General features: G+C 49.8%; 1 protein-coding gene across 1 annotated transcript in view; it reads right to left on the reverse strand.

Moving 5' to 3' along the window:
- Window positions 1-8,269: 8,269 nt before the first annotated feature.
- The window catches only part of GCN1 (GCN1 activator of EIF2AK4), a 57,450-nt gene continuing 40,326 nt past the window's right edge, over window positions 8,270-25,393 (reverse strand). Inside the window, exons 39-58 of the mRNA XM_019467288.2 lie at window positions 24,887-24,955; window positions 24,545-24,683; window positions 24,259-24,455; window positions 23,919-24,061; window positions 21,852-21,969; window positions 21,524-21,739; window positions 19,833-19,997; window positions 18,508-18,669; window positions 18,129-18,221; window positions 17,757-17,900; window positions 17,392-17,661; window positions 17,037-17,150; window positions 16,366-16,596; window positions 15,231-15,424; window positions 14,974-15,088; window positions 12,732-12,828; window positions 12,241-12,389; window positions 11,589-11,696; window positions 9,488-9,706; window positions 8,270-8,969 (exon numbers count right to left, since the gene is read on the reverse strand). Of these exons, the coding sequence (XP_019322833.2) occupies window positions 8,844-8,969; window positions 9,488-9,706; window positions 11,589-11,696; window positions 12,241-12,389; window positions 12,732-12,828; window positions 14,974-15,088; window positions 15,231-15,424; window positions 16,366-16,596; window positions 17,037-17,150; window positions 17,392-17,661; window positions 17,757-17,900; window positions 18,129-18,221; window positions 18,508-18,669; window positions 19,833-19,997; window positions 21,524-21,739; window positions 21,852-21,969; window positions 23,919-24,061; window positions 24,259-24,455; window positions 24,545-24,683; window positions 24,887-24,955 (3,069 nt within the window). The 3' untranslated portion in view covers window positions 8,270-8,843. The remainder of the gene's footprint in view (window positions 8,970-9,487; window positions 9,707-11,588; window positions 11,697-12,240; window positions 12,390-12,731; window positions 12,829-14,973; window positions 15,089-15,230; window positions 15,425-16,365; window positions 16,597-17,036; window positions 17,151-17,391; window positions 17,662-17,756; window positions 17,901-18,128; window positions 18,222-18,507; window positions 18,670-19,832; window positions 19,998-21,523; window positions 21,740-21,851; window positions 21,970-23,918; window positions 24,062-24,258; window positions 24,456-24,544; window positions 24,684-24,886; window positions 24,956-25,393) is intronic.

Genomic DNA, 25,393 nt, shown 5'->3' on the forward strand with positions numbered 1-25,393 from the left:
GAATATTCCCACTTGTTTTATCACTTACATGTTGACTTTATAAAAAGTAATGCTCATGGTTAAAAAACAAAATGTACAGAAGCTTACCCAAAAATACAAGTTAGTTTTTCCTTCAGACTCATTCCTCACAGTTAACTCTTGTTAATAAGTTCCTTGGACACCTTAAAGTGCTTAAGAACTATTTGTTGAATAAATGTCTTTCAATGAATTTTCTGTGCCTGTGCAAACACATACATGTATGTACGTTGCCTTTTTAACAATATGCTTGGACGTTCTGTCATTTAAGAACCGCGTGGTATGGTACGCTGTCATAGGGTTGTACTTTAACCACTCTGCTATTGATAGGCATTCATGTTGTTTGTAATGTTTTATGTAAACAAGGTTGCAGGGAAGATCCTTGAACAGCTCATGGAGCGTCATACTCGTTTTGAGGGTTCTTTCCAGGAGCTAAGAATCGAGTGTGGTGATGTCAGAAAAACATGGGCTTGGAATCTGAAGGTACTACCTGGGAGAGGAATTACTTCATATGACCATTTAAAAGGGGTCCTTGGGGGCACGTGGGTGGCTCAGTCAGTTGAGCCTCAGTCTCTTGATTTCAGCTCACGTCATGATCTTGGTTCATGGGTTCAAGCCCTGCTGTCAGCACAGAGCCTGCTTGAGATTCTCCCTCTCAAACTTTAAAAAATTATTTTTAAAAAGTGATCTTTCTTGGACTAGGAGAGGTTAGTGGGATCCCCTTTGATTCAGCAGTTCTAAGAAGTACAAGGGAAGACGAAAGTGTCTGTGTAGCTACCAGGCAAGCACACTCAACCCTGACCAGCCACTGAGGCAGGAGGCCACTCCAGCTCATCTTCTCAACCTGCTCTGGAGTCAGAGGGACTTTGGTTCAAGTGCCACACCCAACATGGGGCTTGAACTCACAACCCTGAGATCAAGAGTCGCATGTTCTGCCAATTGAGCCAGCCAGGTGCCCCCAAATGCTAACTTTGAAATCCTGGCTCTGTCCCTTAAAAGCTTTCAGATTTGGGATAAGTCACATCACATCTCGGAGCCCGTTTCCTCACAGAATAGTTGTGAGGATTAGAGAGGTTTGTAGATTACCTGGTACATACAGGCATTCGATAAACAGCAACTGATACCGTTAGCCACGGTCATTTTGCACTGGCTCATTCATACTTTCAGCTGTTTCCTATTGTAGATACCTGTTGCACACATTTCCAAGGCAGCCTCTTGATACCAGGCTACAGGATACTTTTACTCAAAAGTAGAGCAGAGTTGGCCATTGTGAAGACCAGATTCCTGACTTGCCTGCACGTGTCTTCTGGAAAGGAACAGGCATTAATTCATTTAATCAGTAACTAATGAATGCTTACTACTTACTATATGCTACAGGTTATAGAATAGAGCCTTTTTTCTCCAGGAGCTGTCTTATCAGAGGTAAGACATACTCATAAGGAATTAAAAATACAAGACAATGCAATAGATAAAACAGCTGTCAAATAAGCAGTCTAGACTTCAGAGGAACAGAGCTATCACTTTTAGCTAGAATGATGGAGAAGAGATTTCATTATAAAGGTTTCATGATGGAATTGGAACTTACAAGCCTTGAATGATAGGTATATTTAGACAGCCGCTGTCACCGCCTGTGAAAATCATCAATTTTGGCTTTGAGAGAGAATTCCCTAGAGGCCAGGATATGTGCCTGGTGTCCCCAAAATGAAACAGCATTATTTCCTCTACAAATAACGTTTTACATTTATTTAAACTACAATTCAGCAGGGGCACCTCGGTGGCTCAGTCAGTTAAACATCCGACATGGTTTTGGCTCAGGTCATGAGGTGGAGCCCCGTTTCGCACTCTGTGCTGGCAGTGCAGAGCCTGCTTGGGATTCTCTCTCCATCTCTGTCTGCCCCTCCTGCTGCTCTCTCTCTCTCCCTCAAAACAAAACGAAACGACACAAAATGCTCCACTACATACAATCCAGCTTTGTTCTGGTAGGGAGCTAGGTAGGTAGGTAGGTAGAGTTAGGTAGAAAGGGACAGAGAGAAAAAGAAACTACATATGAACATGGATATAAACTGTGGGGACCTGAGGTAGCATCAGTGTGCACCGATGAGAAACTTGGTTCCGCTGTTCTGAATAGCCAGTTTACAGATGAGTTTTTGCGAGGCCACCTGTTTTGCACAGTAGTCTGGTGCAAGCATGCACGGTGGATTTCTGCTGCTGAGATTTCAGGGAGGTTACTGCTGAAGCCCAGGTGTGCAGCAACAGCAGGAAGGGACAGATGCAAAGGACAATATGCAAACATCAACCAGACAAAGCAGCATTGCAACCAAAAAAAAAAAAAAAAAAATCTCACAGAACTTACCTGGCAACTGGAGTCAGGTGCTAATTCAGAAAACACCTGCGTGCCTACTAGGTGCCAGGCACTGTGCTGGCACCGAGGACACAACATGAGCCAAACAAGGCCCATCCTCATGGAGCTTACGATACAATAGGGCAAGACAAGTTGTTCCCCCCCTTCAGCACATGTCTGAGAGCTTCCCTGTACCAGGCACCGACATAGGGGAAGCGACAGCAATAAATTAAACTTTAAAACCCCTGCTTTCATGGAGGTGACATTTTGGTAGGGAATACAAATATGTATCTGGAGACAAAGGAAGAGTGGGGACAGCAGCAGGCAGAGGCTCACGGGAACAGAGTGACACCATGGAGTGGGCAGGTGTGCTCCTTGGTCAAGAGGTGGGGCAGTGAATGAAAAGACGGTGGTGGTGGTGGCGGTGCTGGTGGCGGTGGGAACAGCAGCGTTGAGTGAAGTTTTTCAGGGTCACAGAAGCAGAGGATAGGCAGACAGTGAGGCGTGAGGATTGAGTAGTAAGGGGTAAACGTGGGCTAAAGGCACTACAGGAGAGGCAGGAAGTGTGTCACCAATGGGAAGGCTGGGAGGATAAGGAAGAGGGGACGTGGAGCCAGAGGCCTTGTGGCAGCCAGCGGTGACCCCGGGGAGCAGCGCGAGACATGAAGGTCTGTGGGGCAGAGGTCTGGAGGGACCTGGCTGGTCAGCAACGGAATCTAAAGTTGCTGACACAGGTAGTGAGGGAGGCAGACATGTTCCATGGTGTAAATAGGTAGAAGCAGGTGGCAAGTGAGAATTCAGAGCAGGCAGGTGAACTGAACGCCAGGGGCTTTAAAGAAGCCAAGACGGGACACTTCCAACACACTGGTCCCAGGGGGAAGGAATAAAGAGAATTTTGATGGAACTGGAAATCAGCCTCGATTTCTTGCCTACATGCTCGATACCATACTGTGAGACTTCGCAGTGGCCAAGACCAAGTGAACGTTAATTAAGTTCCTTGGTTGCAGGGGCCATCCCGGTGTTCTCCGGGACCTAGCATATGGCAGGCACTGGTGTCTGTGGCATTAAAGTGAAGCCACACAGAGATCTGGCAAATTGGAAGGAACATCAGAAACAATGTAGCTAGGGGCGCCTGGGTGGCTCAGTTGGTTAGGCATCTGACTTCGGCCTACGTCATGATCTCGCAGTTTGTGAGTTTGAGCCCTGCGTCGGGCTCTGTGCTGACAGCTCAGAGCCTGGGGCCTGCTTTGGATTCTGTGTCTCCTCCTCTCCCCCCGCCCCCCACCGCCCCGCACTTGTGCTCTGTCTCTATCAAGAATAAATAAATGCAAAAATATATTAAAAAAAAAAAAAAAAGAAACAATGTAGCTAAACTCTCTTGTGTTTGCTTTCTGTGGGGTGTGGACCAATTTTTGGGGTCTGTCACCAGCACTACAGGGTCAACCCCCAACACACCCAACCAAACACCAGTAGGATTTCTCTCCCCTCATCGTTTATATTAGTGGTTTTCTTTCTTTTTTATTTAACGTTTATTTTTGAGAGAGAGAGAGAGAGAGAGAACATGAGCGGGGAAGGGGCAGAGAGGTGGAGACAGAGTACGCAGAACATCATGACCTAATCCGAAACCAGGAGTTGGTTACTTAACCAACTGAGCCATCCTAATGCCCCCTAGATCAGTGTTGGTTTTTTTTTTTTTTTAATTTTTAACGTTTATTTGTTTTTGACAGAGAGACAGAGCATGAGCAGGGGAGGGGCAAAGAGAGAGGGAGACACAGAATCCAAAGCAGGCTCCAGGCTGTGAGCTGTGAGCACAGAGCCCGAAGCGGGGCTCGAATTCACAGGCCGTAAGATCATGACCTGAGCTGAAGTCGGACGCTCAACCGACTGAGCCACCCAGGCGCCCAATCGGTGGTTTTTGAAGTGTGGCCTAGGGACCCCCGGGGCTCCCTGAGACCCCTTCAAAGAATCTGCAGTGAAAACATTTTCTCTTAATACCAAGATCTTACTTGCTTTTTCCACTCTCGTTCTTACCCAGTGGAGGTTTCCAGAGAGCCTACGTGACATGTGACATCACAATAGCTTGAATGCAGGAGCAGACATGAAAATCCAGACATTAAAGAGATGTGAAGAATGTAAAACAAAGCTTCTCTCCTCACTAAAATGGCTTTTGTTTTGGAAAACTTAGTTATATTTGTTATGGTTACTTATGGTAACACGTAACGGGTTTATTATTTTTAAACGAGTACAACTTACAAAGTTGACCAGTTTGGATGTATATGGTGGTAAATATCAATAAGGAAGAGATACATACGCAAGAGCTCTTTGGGGTGTATACTTTCAAAGTGTAAAGAGTTCCTGAGGCCAAGATATTTGAGAAATGCTGGATCAGATACTGCTACACCCCGGCTTCCCACCCCCTTTACGGGAGTCCAAATGGTAAGAAGGCTCGAATCCTGCTTACGACCAGCTTATGCCATCTCAACCAGAGAAACTGGGTCTCAGAAGAGCATCAGAAGGTGACTGGTGTATTGCATGTGGACACACACAGGAGTGTCACACAGAAATCCCACAGAGGGAGTAATCCTTGGACCAGTTTTTCCAGTTTCCTGAGCTTCATTAACACCAAGACTATCCTTCCACCAGACAGGCTGCAGGGAACCCTCCTAATACAATGAGGGGCAGCTGGGAAACACCCAATGAAATAACTGGGCTCCATCTCTTATGAAGAGTAAAACCCAGTCACTCCACAGAATTACATGCCAACAACTTGCCTAGTTTCTTTTGCTGATGGCCCTGGGGCCTGGTGACCCAACTATCAAGAAACATAGGTTTTTCCCAGTTCTGCAGCCAACTGGCCATATGTACCTCCACTTTCCTCCTCATAAAACAAGGACCAGTCCCTTCTGGCCTCCCACGCACCGCTCTAACGACGACAGTAGAGGGCTATCTTGCCCCGGCACCCTGGAGACCCCGTCCCCGTATGGACACGCTCCTCATTCGGCATCTTACTCATCCAAACACAGCGGTCATCGCTTCTCAAAAAGAATCTGATTTTTAAGTTCATAAGCTTTTTAAAACTTCGGGCTCACAAAGTTAACACAGCATCTGCCGATTCCAGCCCCAGCAGGGACTCCTGAACAAGAGCTCAGGACTTGTGACACGCCACTGGGGTAAGAGTGCCTATGGCTCAGTCCTTTCCCATTGACATCCCCCATTTCTCTCTCACCCACCAAGCAAGTACCTCCCGTGTGCCTGGCCTCATGGAGCATGCTATCTCGCTCACTGCAGACAAGCCTGTGACTGTCCTTGTCACTGTACAGATGAGGACATGTGGGTTCAGGTAAAGCAACGTGCTCTGGGCCACCCAACTTAACATTAAGTGAAGGGTCAAACCTGCCTTGATGAGTTCACACAGCTCCACAAGAGAACACCATACAGCACGAAAGCACTGCCTGCATTTCCTTGAAAACATTTTAGAACCTAGATGTTTTTTGAGGCTCTTCCTGTTTCTCCCTATTGTTCTCATTCAGAAAGGCTTGAAGCAATTTACCACATGTCCACACACAACCATACTTAGAGAAACATTCCTAACCACCAATCTTGTTTCAGAATCTGTGCTCGGCAAAACGGGGTCTTCAAATCCCTGCAAACAGAAGAATCAATCCTGCAGGTCCCTTGCCCCTCTCCCGAGCTGGCATCACAGCAGTGAGCCAGAACTTACCTGTACATTTGGTGCCTAGGTCTGTAAAGCATGTCATTCTCTCCCCACATTTTAAACTAATCTCGATGCCCATGATTCCAGAGGTGCCTGGAATCAGGTGAAGGGGTGAGAGGTTCGGTTTAGTTTTCCCTGGGTTAGCTCAGGGCATGTCTTTCAGACACGTGAAGAGAAATATCGGAGTCTCCTCCTTCGAGATCACTGAAAGTCTTAGAAAATAGCTGTCTTTCCTAAAGCAAGTGTCCTGTGAATGGGGTGAGGTACTGACCAGCCAGCAGGGCATCCAGAGCCACTCAGCCACTGTTGGCCGTGTGGACCAAGACGTGAAGGGGCTGAAGGCCCTGCTACAAAGAAGAGAAAATGCTTGTACCTAACTAACCATCACAGAAGAGAGAAGCCAAGAATATCCGCTCTGGGGACAAACTGCCATTTATTAGCCATATGATCCCAGGGGAATGACTTCTTTCCCTAAATTCCTTCCTCTGGAAAACAGTAACCACAAGAGAACCTACTTCATGGGTTGAGGAGATTAAATGAAAAAATGCCAAATGTCATCAGTTATAATCACTATTATAACATTGAGAACAAGAGATTCTTAGAGATTCTATACCAAATACCTCATTTTATAGATGAGAAAACTGGCCCAGAGAAGTCCGACGGCTTGCCCAAGGTGAAATGGCTCTACCAACCACCAGGTCAAATAGTTTTGCTTCGCTGCTGCCAACCTCCACTTCCTTCGGGATGTGCAGGGCTGCTGTTTCTAGGATTGCTAAGCCTCCCTCCGGGTCGAGAGGGTCCTCTGTGCCTGCTCCACTGTCCTGTCTGTGACAGCCCTTCGAGGCTCATTTCCCAGGAACCCACGCCCTCCCTGCAGACTCAGGGAATGCAATTCAACATGCTCCGGGAGCCTTTGAGTCATCTCTGTCTGTGAATCAACCTCCATCCATCCATCCTGAACAGAGAGATCTCATCCTCCTCCAGTTTCTGGAACAGAACCTGGTGTTTTTCCTTTGGATTTTGCTTACTGAGTGTCTTCCACCTCTAAGTACATCAGATTTCCCTCCCAGTTTCATACTGGGGGCTGAACGCCTGAGATGGACATAAGCATCTATTCTGAGATCCTGGAGGAAACACTGAAGACTATCCCTCAGGGGCTTACCAGAGCTTTTCCAGCCACACCCCCCTCACACAGAAACTTCATCTACCTCGCCAGAGCTAACTGGCAGAGGTGACCACATGTGCACACAGCTTGCTGGACATACGCCCCAGGGAACTGAGAGGACACTGCTGACCATCTGAATCCCAGAAGCAGGGAACAGTTCCCATGGCTACCAAAAGCTGCACCCATTGGCTGCTTTGGCTATCGGGACTGACTCAGCTGACCTCTCAAGGTCCCCTGCCGCCCTGGGAGTCTACAATTACATTGAGCCAGCTGAGACCATGCCTGCTACAAGAAAATAGGAAGTCCTATGACATATAAGGCTCAGGCATAGAAAGCAAGGATTTCATCAGAAGTATCTCAGAGGTCACCTTGTCTTATTTATCAGAAGTGCTGAGTCACAGGGCTACTTTCTACCTTTGCTGCATTAATAAGCCAAGCCTTGCTTTTTTTGATAGAACACTTTAGACTTTTTACAAAATGAGCTCGCTACCACATTTCCTTTCTTTTACAGCTCTGACCAGTAATGTCGGTAGAGGTTTATTCCATACTGTGACCAGGGACACAGCCCAGAAAAACTTGCGTCACTGGGCCCAGAAGGGCGTGCTCCGTCAGACAGGACATGTGGATCACGAGCCTTCTAAGAACCAGGAGGAAGGAAGTCATTCATAAAGGAGACAGATGCTGAACTGCAACTTTTCTTTCCTTCGGCAAGTCCTCTAACTACAGCAATGTGGTTCTTTCTTACTCCGCAGAAGGGATGGACTTCTCTTTAACACTTGACTACCAGAAGCTCCCCCACCTTCCTGAGTCAGGACAGAACAGGCAAGTGGCCAATTCAACCCCTGCCTTCTCTATGCTCAGTGAAATCACGGGACCCAACCTCAGGACAGAGAAGTGCATAAACCTCTACGAGACTTCCAAGAGCAGGAGAGATGCCCAAGAGTCAGAATGCTGCCGGTGCTCACCTTATTCCTGATGCACAAAGCTTCATGTTTAATGGATGGAGATTTTTATAAATCTGCTTGTATCGAGATTAAATCAAAGCCTTTATTAAAACATTCCTCCTTCAAACAACCTGCATTTAAACCAATACCCCTCCCCGACTTGTGAATTGCCAGGGCATTGCGAGTATGTCATGTTCACCTGACAGGGGTCAGATCCAATCGGGCCACACAACATGGCAAAGCCACGGCAAGACACGGCACACCAGGCCGACCTCCACGGTTCAGTGCCCCACTCAGGATCTAGGCAAAGGCGAGTAGCACTGGCTCCCGAAGCAGAACTCAAGCACAGGAGAAGAGGATCCAGAAGTCTGACCCCACCTGTTCCAGACCCAGCCACGCTCAGCCGGATGATCAGCTCTTGGCTACCACTTGGTGAGGCTCACACATGTGCTTTTGTCTCTTCTCCAAAGAAAAGGGTGAGAGATGGAGGAGGCAATTTTCAGTTGTGTGTGGGTTTGATTTAAGGCTTTGGCTGTGGTCTGTTGAAATATTAAAATACTTTCTGGGAACGTCATCTCCTAAGCTCCCCATCGGAACAAACGTATTTTCAAAAATGAAAACATTGAACAAAGAGGTGGAGCCCGGGGGCGGGGCCTGGGCCTATCAGGTCAGGATGGTGTCGTCCACCTGCTCTGTGGAGTCGGCCTGGCTGGCCAGCTTCTTCAGGGACCTTCGGTTGCACTCATTCAGCACCTCCAAACTGGCCACGTCCAGGATCTTGGAGAGGGCCTGTGGGGAAGATGGAAATGAGGAGACGTAATCAGAAAATACAGCTTCAGGTTTCTCCAAGCCAAGGCAAAAATGAACATTAACCTCAGAACTAGCACTGCTGTGGACTCCGGCAAAATAAGGGAGTCCGATGGATCCCTGGGAAGCCAAGAAAACCACACCTCATGCTTTTCATGTGCTGAGGCGGGGAGTGGAAGGGCTTTCAGTGCTCTAAATACGGTGGGGAGAGGAGTGCATGAACAGGGCTCCCTCCTGGGATCCGTTCCACACGTTCAGATGCCAAGTGAGACTTTATTTGGATTTCTCCAAAACAGGGCTCTGTTGCCGAAAGAAGCCTGAACACCACAGGAACAGAGGAATGTTTTCAGGCACTAGACCAGTCACCTGACCACAATCTGCCTCTCAACACTCAGCATATGAGGTGGTGGAGTATGATGCTTAAAGACTACCACGCAGTAGAGCCGTGTGCCGAGCACCCACAGCAGCCCTGGAGGGACACCCCAGTCCCAGGCTCCCACCTGAAACACCTCTTCGCCCTGCCTCATCTTGAGGAGGTTGACGATCGCCTGGTCACTGTAGGCTCTCACGACAGTGTTTTTATCCTTGGTGTTGTCGAGAAGAGCCTTTAGGATGGGTTTGATGGCCTGGGGGTCCAGGGGAGGCAGCGGGTCCTTGTTGGCCCACCAGATCATCTTCTCGGCCACCAGCCTGATGTCACTGGATGGGTTCTGCAGACACTAAGAAGACCATAAGCTTTTAGTTAGGCACATCCAGTCTGTTTTTCAAGGAAGCCCAAATTTCTGCCCTGACATTCCCTCTTCATCCAGAAACTGACCCCACTGCTCGCTTCCAATGGCTTCCTTTCCCATCTTGGTAGGGGCGGGGGGGAGCAGTGACAGGTTCTGACTCAGCCCATCTCCTTCTCCCACCTCATCTCATGCTATTCTCTCCCTTTTTCTCACTACTCTTGGTCCACGCAGGGCTATCACTTCCTCGGGGACACCAAGCTCCTTCCCGCCTTCGGGCCTCCGCCCTGACTGGTCCCACAACCTGGGATGTGCCTGCCCGGGGGTCCTCACATGGTTGGCTCCTTCTCCTCCTACAGGCCTCAGCTCAAGTGTCAGCCCATAGAGGTCTCCCATAACAACCCTCTCTAAATTAGGGCCCTCCTCATCCCCATAGGCTTTTTGTGTACCTCCAACTCTACAGATCTTGTCTGCTCCATGCACCTCTATGCCTTGAGGGTCTAGCCCAGCGAGGTACACAGAGGATCTTCAGTAAACAAACACTGATGAACAGCTGCATGCAAGGTGATGCTGTTACATGGGCTCAATCTAACAGGGGCCCTGAGAACTCTCAGCAGGGCTGCAGGCGTCTGCAGGTTGGGGCAATCCCCCTCTGGAACCTCACTATTCAAATTGAGGTCCACACACCAGCAGCACTGATACCGCCCAGGAACTGGTTACAAAGGCAGAGTCTCAGACTTAGCCACACCTCTAAAAATGCAGATTCTCACTCTGATTTGTGTGCACAATTTCTAAAAAGCTTGCTTTATTACACAGGCAGCAGGGGCCCCAGTGTCCAGCTCCCAGGCTTTCCTAGTTGACACCTTGCAGCCACCACAATAACAATAATAAGTGCCATGCCAGCTAAAAGGAGGCAGGGAAGAAAAGACTTATTAAGATTTGAACCCACCACGAATTCGGGCCCTGCGTCAGGCTCTGTGCTGACAGCTCAGAGCCTGGAACCTGCTTCACATCTTGTGTTTCCCTCTCTCTCTGCCCCTCCCCCACTCATACTCTCTCTTCACTCTCAAAAATAAACATTAAAAAAAAAAAAAAAAAAGGATGTGAACCCAGGTCTGTCCCAAATTTTACTAAATCCAGATCCCTGGAAGGAATACCTAAGATAGTGGTTCTTAAAGTCTTATGTGCAAAATATATAAACAGCTCTCAAAACTTCAGTATTAGGAAAGAAAAAACACAATTTTAAGAACAGCAAAAGACATCAATAAACACTCTACCAAGTGAATGTGGGGATGGCTAATAAGCACATTAAAATTGTTCTACATCAGGGCGTCTGGGTGGCTCAGTGGGTTGAGTGTCTGACTTGACTTTAGCTCAGGTCATGATTTCACAGTTGCAAAATCAAGTCCCGAATCAGGCTCCATGCAAGGCACTGAGTCTGCTTAAGATTCTCTCTCTCCCCAGCTCTGCCCCTCCCCTACTCGCACTCAAAAAAAAAATTGTTCTACATCATTAGCCATAAACAAATGCAAACTAAACCACAATATGATACTATAGTACACTTTTGAGAAAGGATAAAATTAAAATAAAACAAAAAAAAAGTTTAAAAAAATAAAATAGTGATTCTTAATTTGATTTGGGGTTACAGGTCTACTTGAGAATCTGACAAGTCAGGCACTCTTCCGGAGGAAAAAAGCACACAGAATCACTTTGTGTTCCACTCCCAAGGGTTCAGAGACCTCCCAGAGCTCTCCGCAGAGAACTCCCAGAACAGCACAGTCAGACAGTCAGAACAGTCAGAACAGTCAGACAGCACACTTCCAGTGTTCTTTGGACATGGGTCCTTCTCACAAGCCAGGCTGCCCCTACTCACCTTAATGAACAGGCTGGAGAGTTTGGCTGGCAACTGTCCTCCCCCTGTCTCGATGTGATGCTTCATCAGGAACCCCATGCCCCGGATCCCGCTCACTGCGATGGGGATCTGTGGGGACAGGAAAGAGCTGGATGGCACAGCACCCTGCCCCTTCCTCGGAGCAGCAGGGCCAGGCTCTGTCTCATCCCCAGGAACCTCCAGGACACTGGCCCCTCATATAAGCACCCCTGCTATACACACACACACACACACACACACACACACACACACACACACAACTTCACATCCAAGACTCTTTGACAGCTTTCTTGCAGACAGCTTTCTTTGCTTCCTGGCTATGAAGCAAACAAAGGTTGTGTGCACTGCTTCCCACGAACAGGGTTCAGAGAGCTTCTGACATGGAAGAGACCTCTAGACACTCCTACTTAAACTCCTCATTGTTTACAGATGACAGAACTAAGGCCCAGGGAGACCAAGTAGTGGTCCAAGGCCACAGAAAGTTATTGGCAAAGGCAAAATTTGAACCCAGGCCTCTCACCACCCAGTCTGCAGTAGAGCCCCTCCCCCGCCCCTTGTGCAGTGTCAGCAAGGATACAGCTGTGGAATTTGGGCTAGGGAGGGGGAGAGGGGTGTGGCTGCCCCAAAGCCTTACCCTGTCTGCCATGGCATTGCTGAGGATCATGTCCTGAACTTCACTGCTATACCTGCCCGCACAGAGTCTGTTGGGAGCCACGTTCACAGCCACAGACAGTGCCAGGCTCCGTCCATGCCGAACCATCCAGTCAATGCCAGACACATCCGCTGAGTGGAAGGACACAACTGGGTCAACCTGCACTTTACACTATGCCCCTACCAGCCATGCAGCCCCCAGGCCCACCCAACCTAAGCCCAATGGAAATCCCAGTCCACTGCACACGGACCGCCCTGCCCAATGTGGCACATTATGAAGAGGTCTCTCTCAAGCTACTTCAGACTCGCAGCCACGTTCCCCGAGCAGAGACGTAAGGGACTATAGGACCACTGGAAACTCCATTTTGTTTTAAGAGCTGGATTCCCCAAGGAGAGACTAGCTGCCAGAAGACCCCCCCGAGGGAAAGGGGAGACAAGGCCCTGCAGGGGTTCCCCAGTGCACAGGAGACCTACCCAGCAAGCACTGCTGAAGGACAGCGCTGAGCTCCTCTTCAGTCAGAAAGGCACACAGCTCGCCCAGGCAGCCGGCCGAGGAGATGCGAGTGTTGTCCTGACAGAGCACAGAAGGGAGCAAAAGGCGGCGTGAGCTGCACCACCAGCTGCAAGGTCAGTGGGGCCAACAACTGCCCAGGATGGAGGGCAGGGGAGAAGGCAGAACGAGGCGACTCCAGACTCCTGTCCCCACTCCAGGCACGTGCGCTCCTGCTGCCAGTGCGGGACTGCCATTCATGGCAGCCGCCACTGGGCGTGGAGCGAACAACCACACACCCAGCACTTCTCTCAATTATAGAAAACTCCAGTGTGCGTGCATATGGTAATCATCATCACAATGGCAATAATACCCGTATTTACGTAGCACCTCTCTTCTTAGAAAGTCAGAACATTTTCCGCGTATTATCTCAATTACTATCAACAGCTCTGGGAGGCAGCGAGGGGAGGCCGCTGCCCACATCACTGGACATCAGCTAGAGAACCACTCTGAGCTCCTTTCCTTCCAGCCCCGCTCCCCTGCCAACCTTGTGTGTCATCTTGTGTCCAGAGCGACACCCTGGAATCTCTCTACTGTGTCAGTGCCCTAGCACCACCTCCCTTATTCAGGTTTGTCCTAGGAAGTCAGAATGAAGCCACTAATCAACCTAAGGAGGACAAGCAAAAGCTGAGCATTTTCTGTCAAAATCAAAGCCAGATACACAACCTGCTCCCTGCTGCTCCTCCCTAGCCAACTAATCACGGGATAGCAAGGGAGTGGATTTTTAAGATACATACTATATTATTAATAAGTGCCAATCTGATGTGCACACAGACCACAAACCAACCCACCAACCAAGGACTAACGACCTGCTGAGTGGCTAATGCCAGGCTGGCACCCTGGTTGGCCACCATTGATCCAGGGGAAGCTCTGAGTTGGGGGGAAGATGGTCTGACCACAGTTTGCACCTCTGAGCTCCAGGCAGAAGCCCAGGTGCCAAGCAAGGCTAAAGCTGGCTCTCTCTGACGCCCACTCTCTCCAACAGGATCTATTTTAAGTTCCACTGTGGTGAAATGCAAATTGGCCTAAACACTAACTTTTGCTTGCACTGGGCATGGCCCTGTAAAAACCCTGACAGAGAAGGCGGGGGCTCTAGTCAGGGAGCAGCAGTTGGAATGAGGCCAGACTTCCACAGCCATGGTAAACCCAGCAGCAACAAGGGCTGGCCCCACTGAGTGCGCTACAAGTGCAAACCATGTGAACCCACAGGCTCAGTCCAGAGATTAACCCCACAACAGAGGGCTGTCAGAGGAGAAAGAGAAAATTCTTATCTAGACTCAGTCGCTGGGCAGCCAACGAGTACTTAACACACGCTTCCAGGCTGGGGAAGGAGGGGCCGTGCTGGAACGGAGACAGCACCGGGGGTCCCAGAGCTCAGACTGTGGCTGACTCCACCTTGCTAGGGCATGGCCCCAGGCAAGTCTCACCCTCTCCAACAGTGCTAAGACCTCCGACCTGGTGTCCCAGACACCAGATGCCAAATTTCCTTTTATTTTATTTGTTTAAGGTGAGAGAGAGAGAAAGAAAGAGAGAGAAAGAGAGAGAGAGAGAGAGAGAGAGAGAGAGAGAGAGAGAGAGAAGGCAGGAGAGAGGCAGAGAGAGAGATCATCCCAAGCAGGCTACAAACTGTCAGAGCAGAGCCCGACGCAGGGCTTGAACTCACAAACCGTGAGATCATGACCTGAGCCAAATAAAGAGTTGGATGTTTAACCAACTGAGCCACCCAGGCACCCTCCCAGATGCCAAATTTCTTAAGGGCTGTGACCATGCTGGCTTCACCTCTGCGATAGACCCTTTGTCTCAGCAAATGTTTCCTGAACCAATAAACGAATGTCTTCATTTTACACACAGGGAAAGGAAAGGCAGAGAGGGAAAGTGGCTCGTTTAAGATTGCACAGTAAGTTCACAAGAGCTCCCTACTTTCCTTACTGTGAAAACCTTACCTTCCTTATCTGTGAAACAGAACAACCAATACCAACACTACCCGCCCTGTCTCCCTCACAACCAAATGCCTGTTAAACCATAAAGAGTGATAGGAGCATCAGGAATGATTATTACCACTGAGCAGGCAGCAGTTCTTCCAACACAAAACAGACATGTCGACCAAAGCAAAGAGAAGGGGAACCAGTAGAGCCCACCAGCCCTGCCATCCACCTGCAGCCATACCTCGTCGTGTCCCAGCATGCTCAGCAGGAGCGAGACAATGTTTTTCCGGATGACCACGTCCACTTTGGCCCCTGCTCCCTGAATCACAAACCTCAGGGCCTGCAGCATGGTGTCCCTACAGAACCAACGCATCCAACTTAAACCCCTCGCTCTTCTTCACCACTGCTCCCGCCCACACAGGCCCGGCCCGGCCCCAGGAGGCTTCAGCATCCGCCTGGCCTCCTCACAGCCACAGCACTGCCCCAGCGGCACCTCACCTGACACCTGGGTCTTCCATGACACGGATTCCATTCAATAGCTCTGTGAAGAGGGGGTCCACCTTGATGTGGATAGAGATGAGCTTCCCCAGAGCATCAGCAGCCTTCAGGCGTACCCCCCGGTTGGAGTCCTGCAGGGCTTTGGTAAAAGTGGTCTGCAGCTGGGGCAGGAATGGCTTCAGGGCAATCCCGACCTGTTTGAGAAACCCACATAAGAAACTACGGGTGTGGTGGAGTCCAAGGCCACAGTGTGCGACAGATACGAAATCAATCAGAAACCACCAGGAGCTCTCGCACACAGGCTAGGAGTAGATACTCCCACAAAGAGGACAGCCAGCACGGACAGGTCCTGCTCAGCCCCGGTATCACCACCTCCAAGGGAGCCACTGGTTGGCTTAAGTGGAGACCAGTCCACACGGACAAGCGACTTGAAACCTCTATCTCCAAATACATGAAAGAGCAGCGCAGGTGACGGCTGTCAGCCCCACTGAAGACCTGTTCCAATGCCAAGACAGGGCAACGGACCAGGTGTATAAGGGCAGGTATCATCTTCTGAGCAATAGATATGCAAGCTGAGCACTGACACTGCTCAGAGAACAATCCTATGAAACAAATGACCTCAGAAAGTCACCCCTCCCAAGAATGAACATTTACTTCTTCCTAAATGGGAAAAACCAAAGCAGCTGTTTGGAAGTGTGAAAATACTGGGGTCAGGGGCTGCAGGCTGCTGGGAGGCACACCATGGAGTGAAGCTGGTAAACGGGAGGTAGGAACCATCTGGCCACGGATGACATCGACTCATGGCCTATGGGACAAATTCTGGGAGGAAAGGGCTCCGTTACGCTCAGGATGCGTCAGGCACCACCTGACACCACCTTCTCTAGGCCCCACAGCTCTTCATTGGCAGGCGGCAGCAGCACTTCCAAATCACGGGTGAGGGCACAAGCTCAGAGGTTACCATACTTTCCCAAGGTCATTCTGGCGTAGTGTGAGTCTAGCGTCTAGCATCTCAACTCCCTCTGCCATGCTGTTTCTCCATAATAAGCTCACCGTGCTGCCACATGACACCAACCGGCAGACAGATCAGTTCTTGAAGACCCAAATGGACCAAGAGGTGAATGTGTCAGTGGCTCACCTTGGCCAGCAAGAGGCTGAGTGTCTCGAGCAGGGCTGCCTTTACGTTCCAGCTGAACCGGTCCCCCAGGATGCGGATCAGAGGCCCAGTGATGCTGACCACGGAGGGCCTCAGGGCGTCAGCTGAGGTCAGGCGGATCACCAAACCTAAAGCTTTGGCCGCTTCCTCTTTCTGTTCCGGGCTGCCAGTCAGGACGCCCTCCCGCAACACTGGAAGGATGGAGGTTACTCCCTGACGAGAGAACCACACACGACAGTCAAATCTCAAAGGCACTGGGTCCAGGGGTCTCCTATCCAAAGCACGCACCCCCGTCAGCCATCCTCTCTGTGATTCCCTGACAGAGACTGCTTCTGGTGCCAGGGTAACAGCCTGAGAGGGTGCCGGCTGAGAAACAGTCTTGACAGGGCAGTGATGAGAAGGTAACAGCTCTGGTGGGCCTAGCACACATAGGTACACCTGCTGTCTCCTCTGTGACTCACTTGCTCTGGCCGTGGTGGCCTCCACAACTTAAACTGAAGGCAGCACAGACCCTATCCCCATATGGCCACCGTGGGAAAGAAACACGCTTCCGTGAAGGCCCTAAGTCGGCTGCTCTACCACAGACCCGGGACTGCGGGTGGAGGTAGAGGAAGGCCATATGCCCACAGCACCCTCACGAGGCCCTGGCTTACCTTCTTTGGGAGGCAGAACCCTGGCACATGCTCGCCTTTGCTCTCATTCCCTATGAGCCGGATTTCTTTGTGCAGTTCTTCAATTAGTGCCAGCTGGTTGCCAGCATCGAGCTTCTGTGGAAGGCCAGGAAAAAGCAGAGAGGATGTCAGGGTTCTAAGTACAGCCCTCCCAAGATGGCTTCAAAGTAATACCTCAGGGGGAAGAGTGTGGGGGGAGTATAAGAAAGACTGGCCATGGATTGATAAATGCTGAAGTTGGCTGACAGGTACATCATGGCCTATTTTAAGAGTCTAATCTTCCAAGCGTCTGGCATGGTCTATAATCAAAATCTGCTACAGTCAGCAGTCCCCTCACCTTGGTGATGGCATTCAGGGCATCCCAGCTCTCCTCCAGAACCACTGGGCTGGAGTCGTTGAAGAGGCGGATCAGGCCGGACACCAGGCTCCGCAAGTGGCTGGTGTAGTCAGCCTTCGAGCGTGAACAGTAAATGTTGAGGATGATGGCGGCAGCCTGCCTCATGCCCACCTCAGGGCTTCGGGTGGCTTCCAGCAGATCCTCGATGATGATCCGGTGCCCAGTGTCATCCTCTACTGAGAGGATCACAGCCTGACAGTTGGCCATCTCCTGAAACCACAGGGGACACCCAGACTGAGCACAGCTCCCCAGGGGCAGGCCAGGACAGCTGACAGAAAGCTGCCAGGAGTAATCGTGACACTCACCAGCTGCTCGTCCGGAGTCCCAAGTTTCTCCTTCAGGGCCAACATGACTGCCGGGAGGATCACTCCAAGGTGACGGGTCAAGGCGTCGCCAGCCACAGACGAAAGGAAAGCCAGCACCCGGGTGTTGACAGGCGGAGTCGTCAGCTGTAGAATGATGAACAAGGTCAGCTCAATGAATGCCGCTCCATGCTGGCCACCGTGCTAGACTCTAGGAGATCCCATGGCCATTGTTGAGGGCTAAGTATCTGCTCCAGGGCCGCCTGAACCCACCACCAGCCTTCCCCAACATCTGAGTCCAAAAGGTCTCCATAGCAGGCCTGGAAATAATCATGTAGCCGCGGCCAGGGGGTGTTTGCTGCAGGGTGGGATTACCTTGGGCACGAGGTAGGGAAGCACCACACGACTCTTGATGGCCATAACTTGCTTCAGACCATCCAAGGCAAATTCTGACACTTCCTCATCATCCTGCACAGGAGCACGGAGGGCAATGCTGAGGAGCTGGCTCCTGTCCCCACCTCTGCTGTCTAGACCAGCCACCGCCAACTTCCTTCACCACTTTCCTCCCTTCCTCCTACCACACCCACATTTACTGACTATCGAAGGAGAAGCACAGAGCCAAATCTGAGCCTGCTGCACCCACTCCCTTGGGGGGCCCACACTGCGGCTGCCTTGGCAGAGTGAGCCCCCCTGCATTTTGCTTCTACAGAGACAGTAAAAGCCAAACTGGTAGGTGTGTGGCAGATCCACTCACCAGCTGCTTCAGTAAAAATGGGAGAATGTCCTCCAGAGCCTGGTGGCCGATGGTGGAGTGCAGCTGCTCGAAGGTCTTGGCCGCCGCTTCTCTGACCTCCTCCAGAGGGTCACACAAAGCCTTCCTCGCCGTGGGTACAAGGGACTCAGAGAAATACAGCACCTGCAACAGAATCCGTGCACTGTACCTGATGCAGCAGAGGCAAGGAAGGAGTGGAAGCAAGCAAGGGGAGATGGACGAGGACCTCTGGCCTAGCCAGGCCACCAGCATCCCCTGGCTTGACTCTTAACTTAGTGATTCTCACTGAAAATGAGCAAGCATATGAACGTAGAGAGGATATGCAGTCTCCACCTGAGGAGTCGGATTTTAAGTGAGTTCTCCAGATACTCTCCATCTCCCACGAGAGCTCCTTCCCACAGTGAGGCCCTGCATGGCATGGCCCCCTCTCCCCTGATTCTTTCTTTGGCTCATCCTCTTGGAAAACTCCCAAGTCCTTCAAGACTCAACTCAAAAAATTGCTTCTCTGTGGCATCTCTGGGGCTACTGTGGGGCCAAGGATAGCTCTGCTCCCTCTGGAAACGGTCCCCCCGAAGCAGAGCGCACTACAAATAGAATCGGGGGACTGATTATGTATCGGCCTCACCGCCGGCAAGGTCTCAGCCTTTGAGAGGACTCAGTAACTATTCAATGAATCACAACTCTAGTTGGTGACAGAATTTATTTACATTCTTTGCCAAATGCAAACGTAAACCCCCAGTGAATATAATACTTCTACTGATACACTCAGCAGAAGGTGCCAGTAGATCAGAGAATAAGCAATGGCCACATGCTTAACATTTCTGACTAGCCAGCCACTTCATAACTTTTATGCCAACTGAGAGCCCTATGCCTGCTCAATCTGTTTCCCAGGCGTGTTTTGAGGATCACCCTCAGAAAGGAAAGTGAGTGCAAAGATCGCCAGCCCCCTGAAAGTGGCTGCTATGGGACGGTAACATTGTCGGAAACGACACACTTCCACCCACTGGGAGCGTAACACTCATCTGCTCTGCTCCCTGTAAGAACGTGTGCAGCCCTCCTGCTCCCACAGCACCAGCACACGCACATGCGCACGGCCTCCCTTCCCTGCCAAGGACACTGCACATTTTAACTGTAGTGCAGTAGTGACACAAAAGGGATTAAACTGGAGAAGCCTCAGTAGTGGTGAGAAAAAGATCATCACCAATTTCTATGGGCCATTCAGGAGTCCCTAGTGATACGGCTTTTCCTGGAACCTGCCCCCAGGCCTCTGAGTCAGGTCACCCACGAGGCCCTAAGAAGACACTCACAGCGTCTCGGCTGGTGGACTTCATGATCTCGCTCAGTCCGATGCACACACCCTGCCTCTCGTCGCTCTTCTGAGACCTCAGGCCTTCCTCAAGGATGGGGATGATTTCTGGCAGGATTTTCTCCCCTAACTTCCGGACGAGATCGCCCAATGTCCTTGCTGCAATCTGTCAGCAGAGATCAAGCCAGGACATCAATGCCCTACAAACCCCAGGGCACCTGGAAGACAACTCCAGGTTGAAGGCCCTGGACTTAACTTCCCCAGATGCCATTACCCCTGAAGAACCACCAGGGTGCTTGCAAAACGCTAAAAAATACAATTATTTCTTTGTGTCACACACACCTACACAACCTAAAGCAAGAGCTGGCACCTTCTATATGAATAGGAAACTTATCAAATGCTGCCTGGTCAAGAGTCAATTTCCCTAAATTGATAACTACAGCCTAGAAGTCACCTCACCTTGTGCTCTTGTCCAAGGGGAGCTGAACAGGGCACAAATGTTTTTAAGGAAAAAAAAAAAAAAAAAAAAAACGATCTCCCCTGAGGCCTCACACAAACCCTTCTTTAGCCAAATATGCAGTTTGCTTGCCAGAGATGGGGGTTGGGAGTGGGTCAAAGGGGACTGCCAGAAGCAAACATGAGCCCAGGCTGGGCCCCTCCTCCCAACCAGAGAACATGCCTGACCCAGCCCCTGCCCCAGCCCAGGTCAGCCTCATCTCACATGCTCACCCGTTTCTCATTCCAGACCCAGCAGCCCCCGCCCAGCTTCTGTTGGCTTTTGCACATCCTGCCCTTGTATCTAAAGCACTATTCCCCTGGTCTGGAATTGGCTTTCATCACTACCTCACCTGGTGGGTACTTACTCATCTTTTATCTTCAAGCATCATTTCTTCTGAGAAGCTTTCCCTGACCCCCCCTCCCCCACTGGTCAAAGGCCCTGTTACACACATTTGCAGCACCACGCAGCATTTGCTATAGCTGTATTTACATCTGTCTGATTATTTGATTAACGTCCATCTTCTCCACCACAGTGTAGCTCATGAGGAAAAGAATAAGGCTGCTCTTCTTCTCCATTACATCTCCAGATTTTAGGCCCCTGCTTAGCACATAGTGGTGCTTAATAAATATTTGTTATGTGAACATTAATAAAAGGAAACCTCCTTTAGAATGGAGTCAGGAGGCCAGAAAAGGGCACTCCCACACCCTACCACTCTTCATCAACTACAGACCCAAAAGGAAAAGATGAATGTTACAGACCGAACAGGAAAAAGCATATACTTTACTAGCCCAGCAGGATGAAGGAAGATTTTCCTCCTCTACCGGCCAACAGCCCAGCCAATGAGAGACAGTCACAACTGAGCCAATGAATAGCCACTACACTTCAAACTCCCAGTTTACTCCAAGAGTCTTTTTGTTTATAACAGCCCTCCCGGCACCCTCCCTTCCCTCTTTTATAGGGTGTTCCACTCTTTTGTTCAGTGGACTTGACTATAGTTTTGCCATGGCTTACATGTCCCAAACTGCAATTCTTTGCTATTGCCTGAATAAATCCATCTTGAAGGCAAAATAACTGGCTGTTTTATCTTTAAGAGTAACTGTTAAATGACTAAGAAATAAATGTTCTCTTAGATAGGGGGCTCTAGGCACCCTAGCCTCTGATGCTGGGTCAGAAGCAAGGTCCAGTAAACTTACGGTTCTCTTATCTGCACAGGTGCTGGCTAGGAAACCCAGCAGCAGCCCAAAGAGAGTAGGCAGGATCTCGCGCAAGGTGCGGGGGGTATTAGAGACCACAATCTTCCAGACGTGCAGGGACGCCTGCCGCACAACCAGCTGGGTGTCTGAGCGGCCCATGTAGAGCCCTGCCAACACCCGGTTCCGCCGATCTACCCCCAGGGCAGTGATGATAGCCTACAGCAGTGGAAAAGAAGGGAGAACGCAGGGTGGTGAAGCCTCCAGAGCATGAGTACCAGGGCACATCCCTACCATCACTACGGGTGGAAAACCAACTCGAGGCACGCACCTTATTGGACTGGGCAGTTCCAAAATTATCATCTTCAGAGGCAGTTTCTGTGGTCATCTTCCCAGTGACCCCTGAGATGTGGAACAGGAGATCCCCAAGGAGCTGAACAGAGCTAAACCTGAGGAAGATGCCAATAACAGAGTCACACAGTTGCGAGGGGCAATCTTGGGGGACAACTGAGCACTGGGCAAAAAATATACTGGAAGGAAGTACACCTAAAATATTCATGGTGGCTACAAATGTCCATCGATGGATGAATGCATAAAGAAGATGTGGTATATATATACAACAGAGTATCACTCAGCAATCAAAAAGAATGAAATCTTGCCATTTGCAACTATGTGGATGGCACTAGAGGGTATTATGCTGAGCGAAATTAGAGAAAGACAAGTATCATATGACTTCACTCATGAGGATTTTAAGATGCAAAACAGATGAACGTAAGGGGAGGAAAACAAAAATAATATAAAAACAGCAAGGGGGACGAAACATAAGAGACTCTTAAATATGGAGACAACAGAGGATTACTGGAGGGTTTGTGAGAGGGGGGATGGGCTAAATGGGTAAGGGGCATTAAGGAATCTACTCCTGAAATCATTGTTGTACTATATGCTAATTAATTTGAATATAAATTTAAAAATAATAAATAATAGGGGCTCCTGGGTGGCTCAGTCAGTTAAGCATCCGACTTCGGCTCAGGTCATGATCTCGCGGTTCATGAGTTTGAGCCCCACATCAGGCTCAAGGTCCAGTAAACTTATAGCTTGGAACCTGGAGCCTGCTTTGGATTGTGTCTCCCTCTCTCTCTCTGCTCCTCTCCTACTTGCACTGTCTCTGTCTCTCTCTCAAAAATAAAAATTTAAAAATTAATTATTAATAAAAATAAATAATAAAAAACTAAAAATATATTCATGGTGGCTATCGTGGAATGAGAGAAGTTATAGACTTTTTTTTTTTTTAATTTTAAGAGAGAGAACGTGTGCATGCACACAGAGGAGGGAGGGTGGAGAGGGAGGGAGAGGGGGAGAGGGGGAGGGGGGGGAGGGGGAGAGGGGAGGGAGGGAGGGAGGGAGAGAGAGAGAGAGTCAGTCTCAAGCAGGATCCATGCTCATACCAAATCCGATGTGGGGCTCAATCCCACGAGCCTGGGATCATGACCTGAGACAAAATCAAGAGTCGGACATTCAACTGACTGAGCCACCTAGGTGACCCTAGAAGATTTTTGTTTCTTTACACTTTCCCATATTATTTTCTTCCCAAGTTTTCTACTAATGAAGACATATTACTTTAACAATGGTAAAAAATCAACATTTTTTAAAAGCATAGGTGAAAGTTTCTGTAATAAAAATTACAACGAAGAGGGAGAGTACAGAAAGAAACATTAACAGAAAATCAGGAATGCTGATCATCAGAAATGATCATCACTAAGAAGAGGCCTAGAAGGATAAACCTTACTTCTCTTCAAATTAAATTAGGTTTATTGTTTTTAATGACTACAAAAATCATAGTCCTATTTGAAGTGAAGATTCAAAAAAACCCATAAAGGGGCTCCTGGGTGGCTCAGTCAGTTAAGTGTCTGATTCTTGATTTTGGCTCAGGTATGATTTCACAGTTCATGAGTTCGAGCCCTGCATCAGGCTCTGCACTGGCATCGTGAGACCTACTTGGTACTCTTTCTCTCTCTCCCTATCTGCCCCTCCCCTGCTTGTGCATGTACATGCACAGATACACACACACACACACACACACACACACACACACACACTCTCTCTCTCTCTCTCTCTCTCTCTCTCTCTCTCTCACACACACACAAAATAATCATGAAAATATTTTTTAATAAAAAAATAAAATTTTCATACAAACTGAAGAACTGAATAGAGCAAACTTTTCAACAGAGGATCAGAATAGAGACACTGCTACATGAAACTGGAGAGTCACACTGAGTGCTTAAGAGTGAGAGTCTAGAGAGAGTTGAAAAGAATTCTCAGCAACATTCCTGCTCCTCGTTTCTCAGAGTTCCCAAAACGCAAAGCCGGGGCCACTGGGTCTTTCCACCCGAGTCCTTGCCTTATTCTCCAAAGATCATCAAAGAGGCCTTGCTCCAGCTGGGGCAGCAGCAGAGCGATAGCTGTCTCGGCGTACATGGAAATGACCCGCTGGCCTGCACGCAGGGCAGTGTCACGCACAAACTCATTCTCATCAGCAAGAGCCTGTGCAGACAGAGGGTGGGTCAGCCAGGGCTGCTTCCCCCAAGGCACCAGACCCAAAGGAAATGGGACTCCCGGAAGAGCAGGATGAGGATTCTTGCCTCCTAGTCCCAGCTGGTAGGGAGCCTAGACTCCAAAGAGAGCACATGCACCCTGCCCCACTCAGTAATGGTACCCTCAGCACGGTCCCTGGTGCCTACTTTGAGGATACATGGGATGATGGGCCCCACATAAGGAGTGAACTTGTCCCCAAAGGTGATGGGCAGGTAGTTGAACATCATGATATAGCCATCTCGGACATGGGGTGCAATGTCCACTTTGCTGGCTGTAGCCACGATTTCTGGCATCAGCTTTTCCAACTTCTCCACCCCCAAGCCAGCCATGACCTCGGCCAACCCTGTAACAAAAGGACAGAATGAACTCACGGGATCGGAAGGACCCTAGACAGCATTCCTGGTCTGGCCCCTGGGCCTGCCCTGGCCTCACCTTGTGCAGCGCCTGAGCGATCCACAGAGCTCTGCTCATAGGTCAGCGTCTCCATAAGCCATGGCAGCAAGTCCTCAAAGCACGACTCCCCCATGCCCTTCACCATGGCCCCAAGAGCCTTTGCAGACACTGTCCGCACCTGCCAGGTAACCAAGAACCAGGATGGTAGAGTTGCAGCGGCTCAAAACCAGGTGCCCACACAGGAGCAGGCAGGGGCCCCTAGGGTCTCCTTCCCTTTACCAGACAAATGCAAAAGCAGCTTATAGAGAATTCCCAGGAATCAATTTTCTGAGGAGTGGGCTAAAATAACAAGCTCCTGCCCGCCTCTCCTCCCAGACTCACCTCAGGTACAGGGTCCAAAAGAGAGGCTTTCAGGCCAGGTGTCACGCTTGGCAGGTAAGGAGCTAAGTCCTGCAACAACACAGGAGGTGACTCGGGTGGAGGCCTGGCTCCTGCTTCCTCTGGGCCCTGTTCCGGTGTGGCCACTGACCTCACCATTCTGCTGACAAGGAGAGCGCAGCAGGGCTGCTCCCACAGCCAGCAGGGAAGGACAAGTGGCAAGGAACCCCACTAACTGGTACCCCAGACGATCACCCAGGAAACCTGTGAGGGATCTGAGGCCCACCCTCAATGGGTAGAGAGAGCCCCCAACTAGAGTTCAATGCTCTTCCTCCTCCTGACCTTATCTCAGGACCAAGGCTTGTCCAGCCTCTGGAATCTAGGAAATTATTTCTGGCACTTTCCCTTCAGAACAGTGTTATCATCTTCCCGTTCTTCACCTTAAAAGGTTTATGTCTCTTGGTATAGCATTCAGCTTTAAGGAACAGTTTTAAATATAGAAAAAGCCTT

Source organism: Panthera pardus, unplaced genomic scaffold (assembly GCF_024362965.1).
Source record: "Panthera pardus isolate Hobbes unplaced genomic scaffold, ASM2436296v1 HiC_scaffold_15, whole genome shotgun sequence".
Taxonomy (NCBI): Eukaryota; Metazoa; Chordata; class Mammalia; order Carnivora; family Felidae; genus Panthera; species Panthera pardus.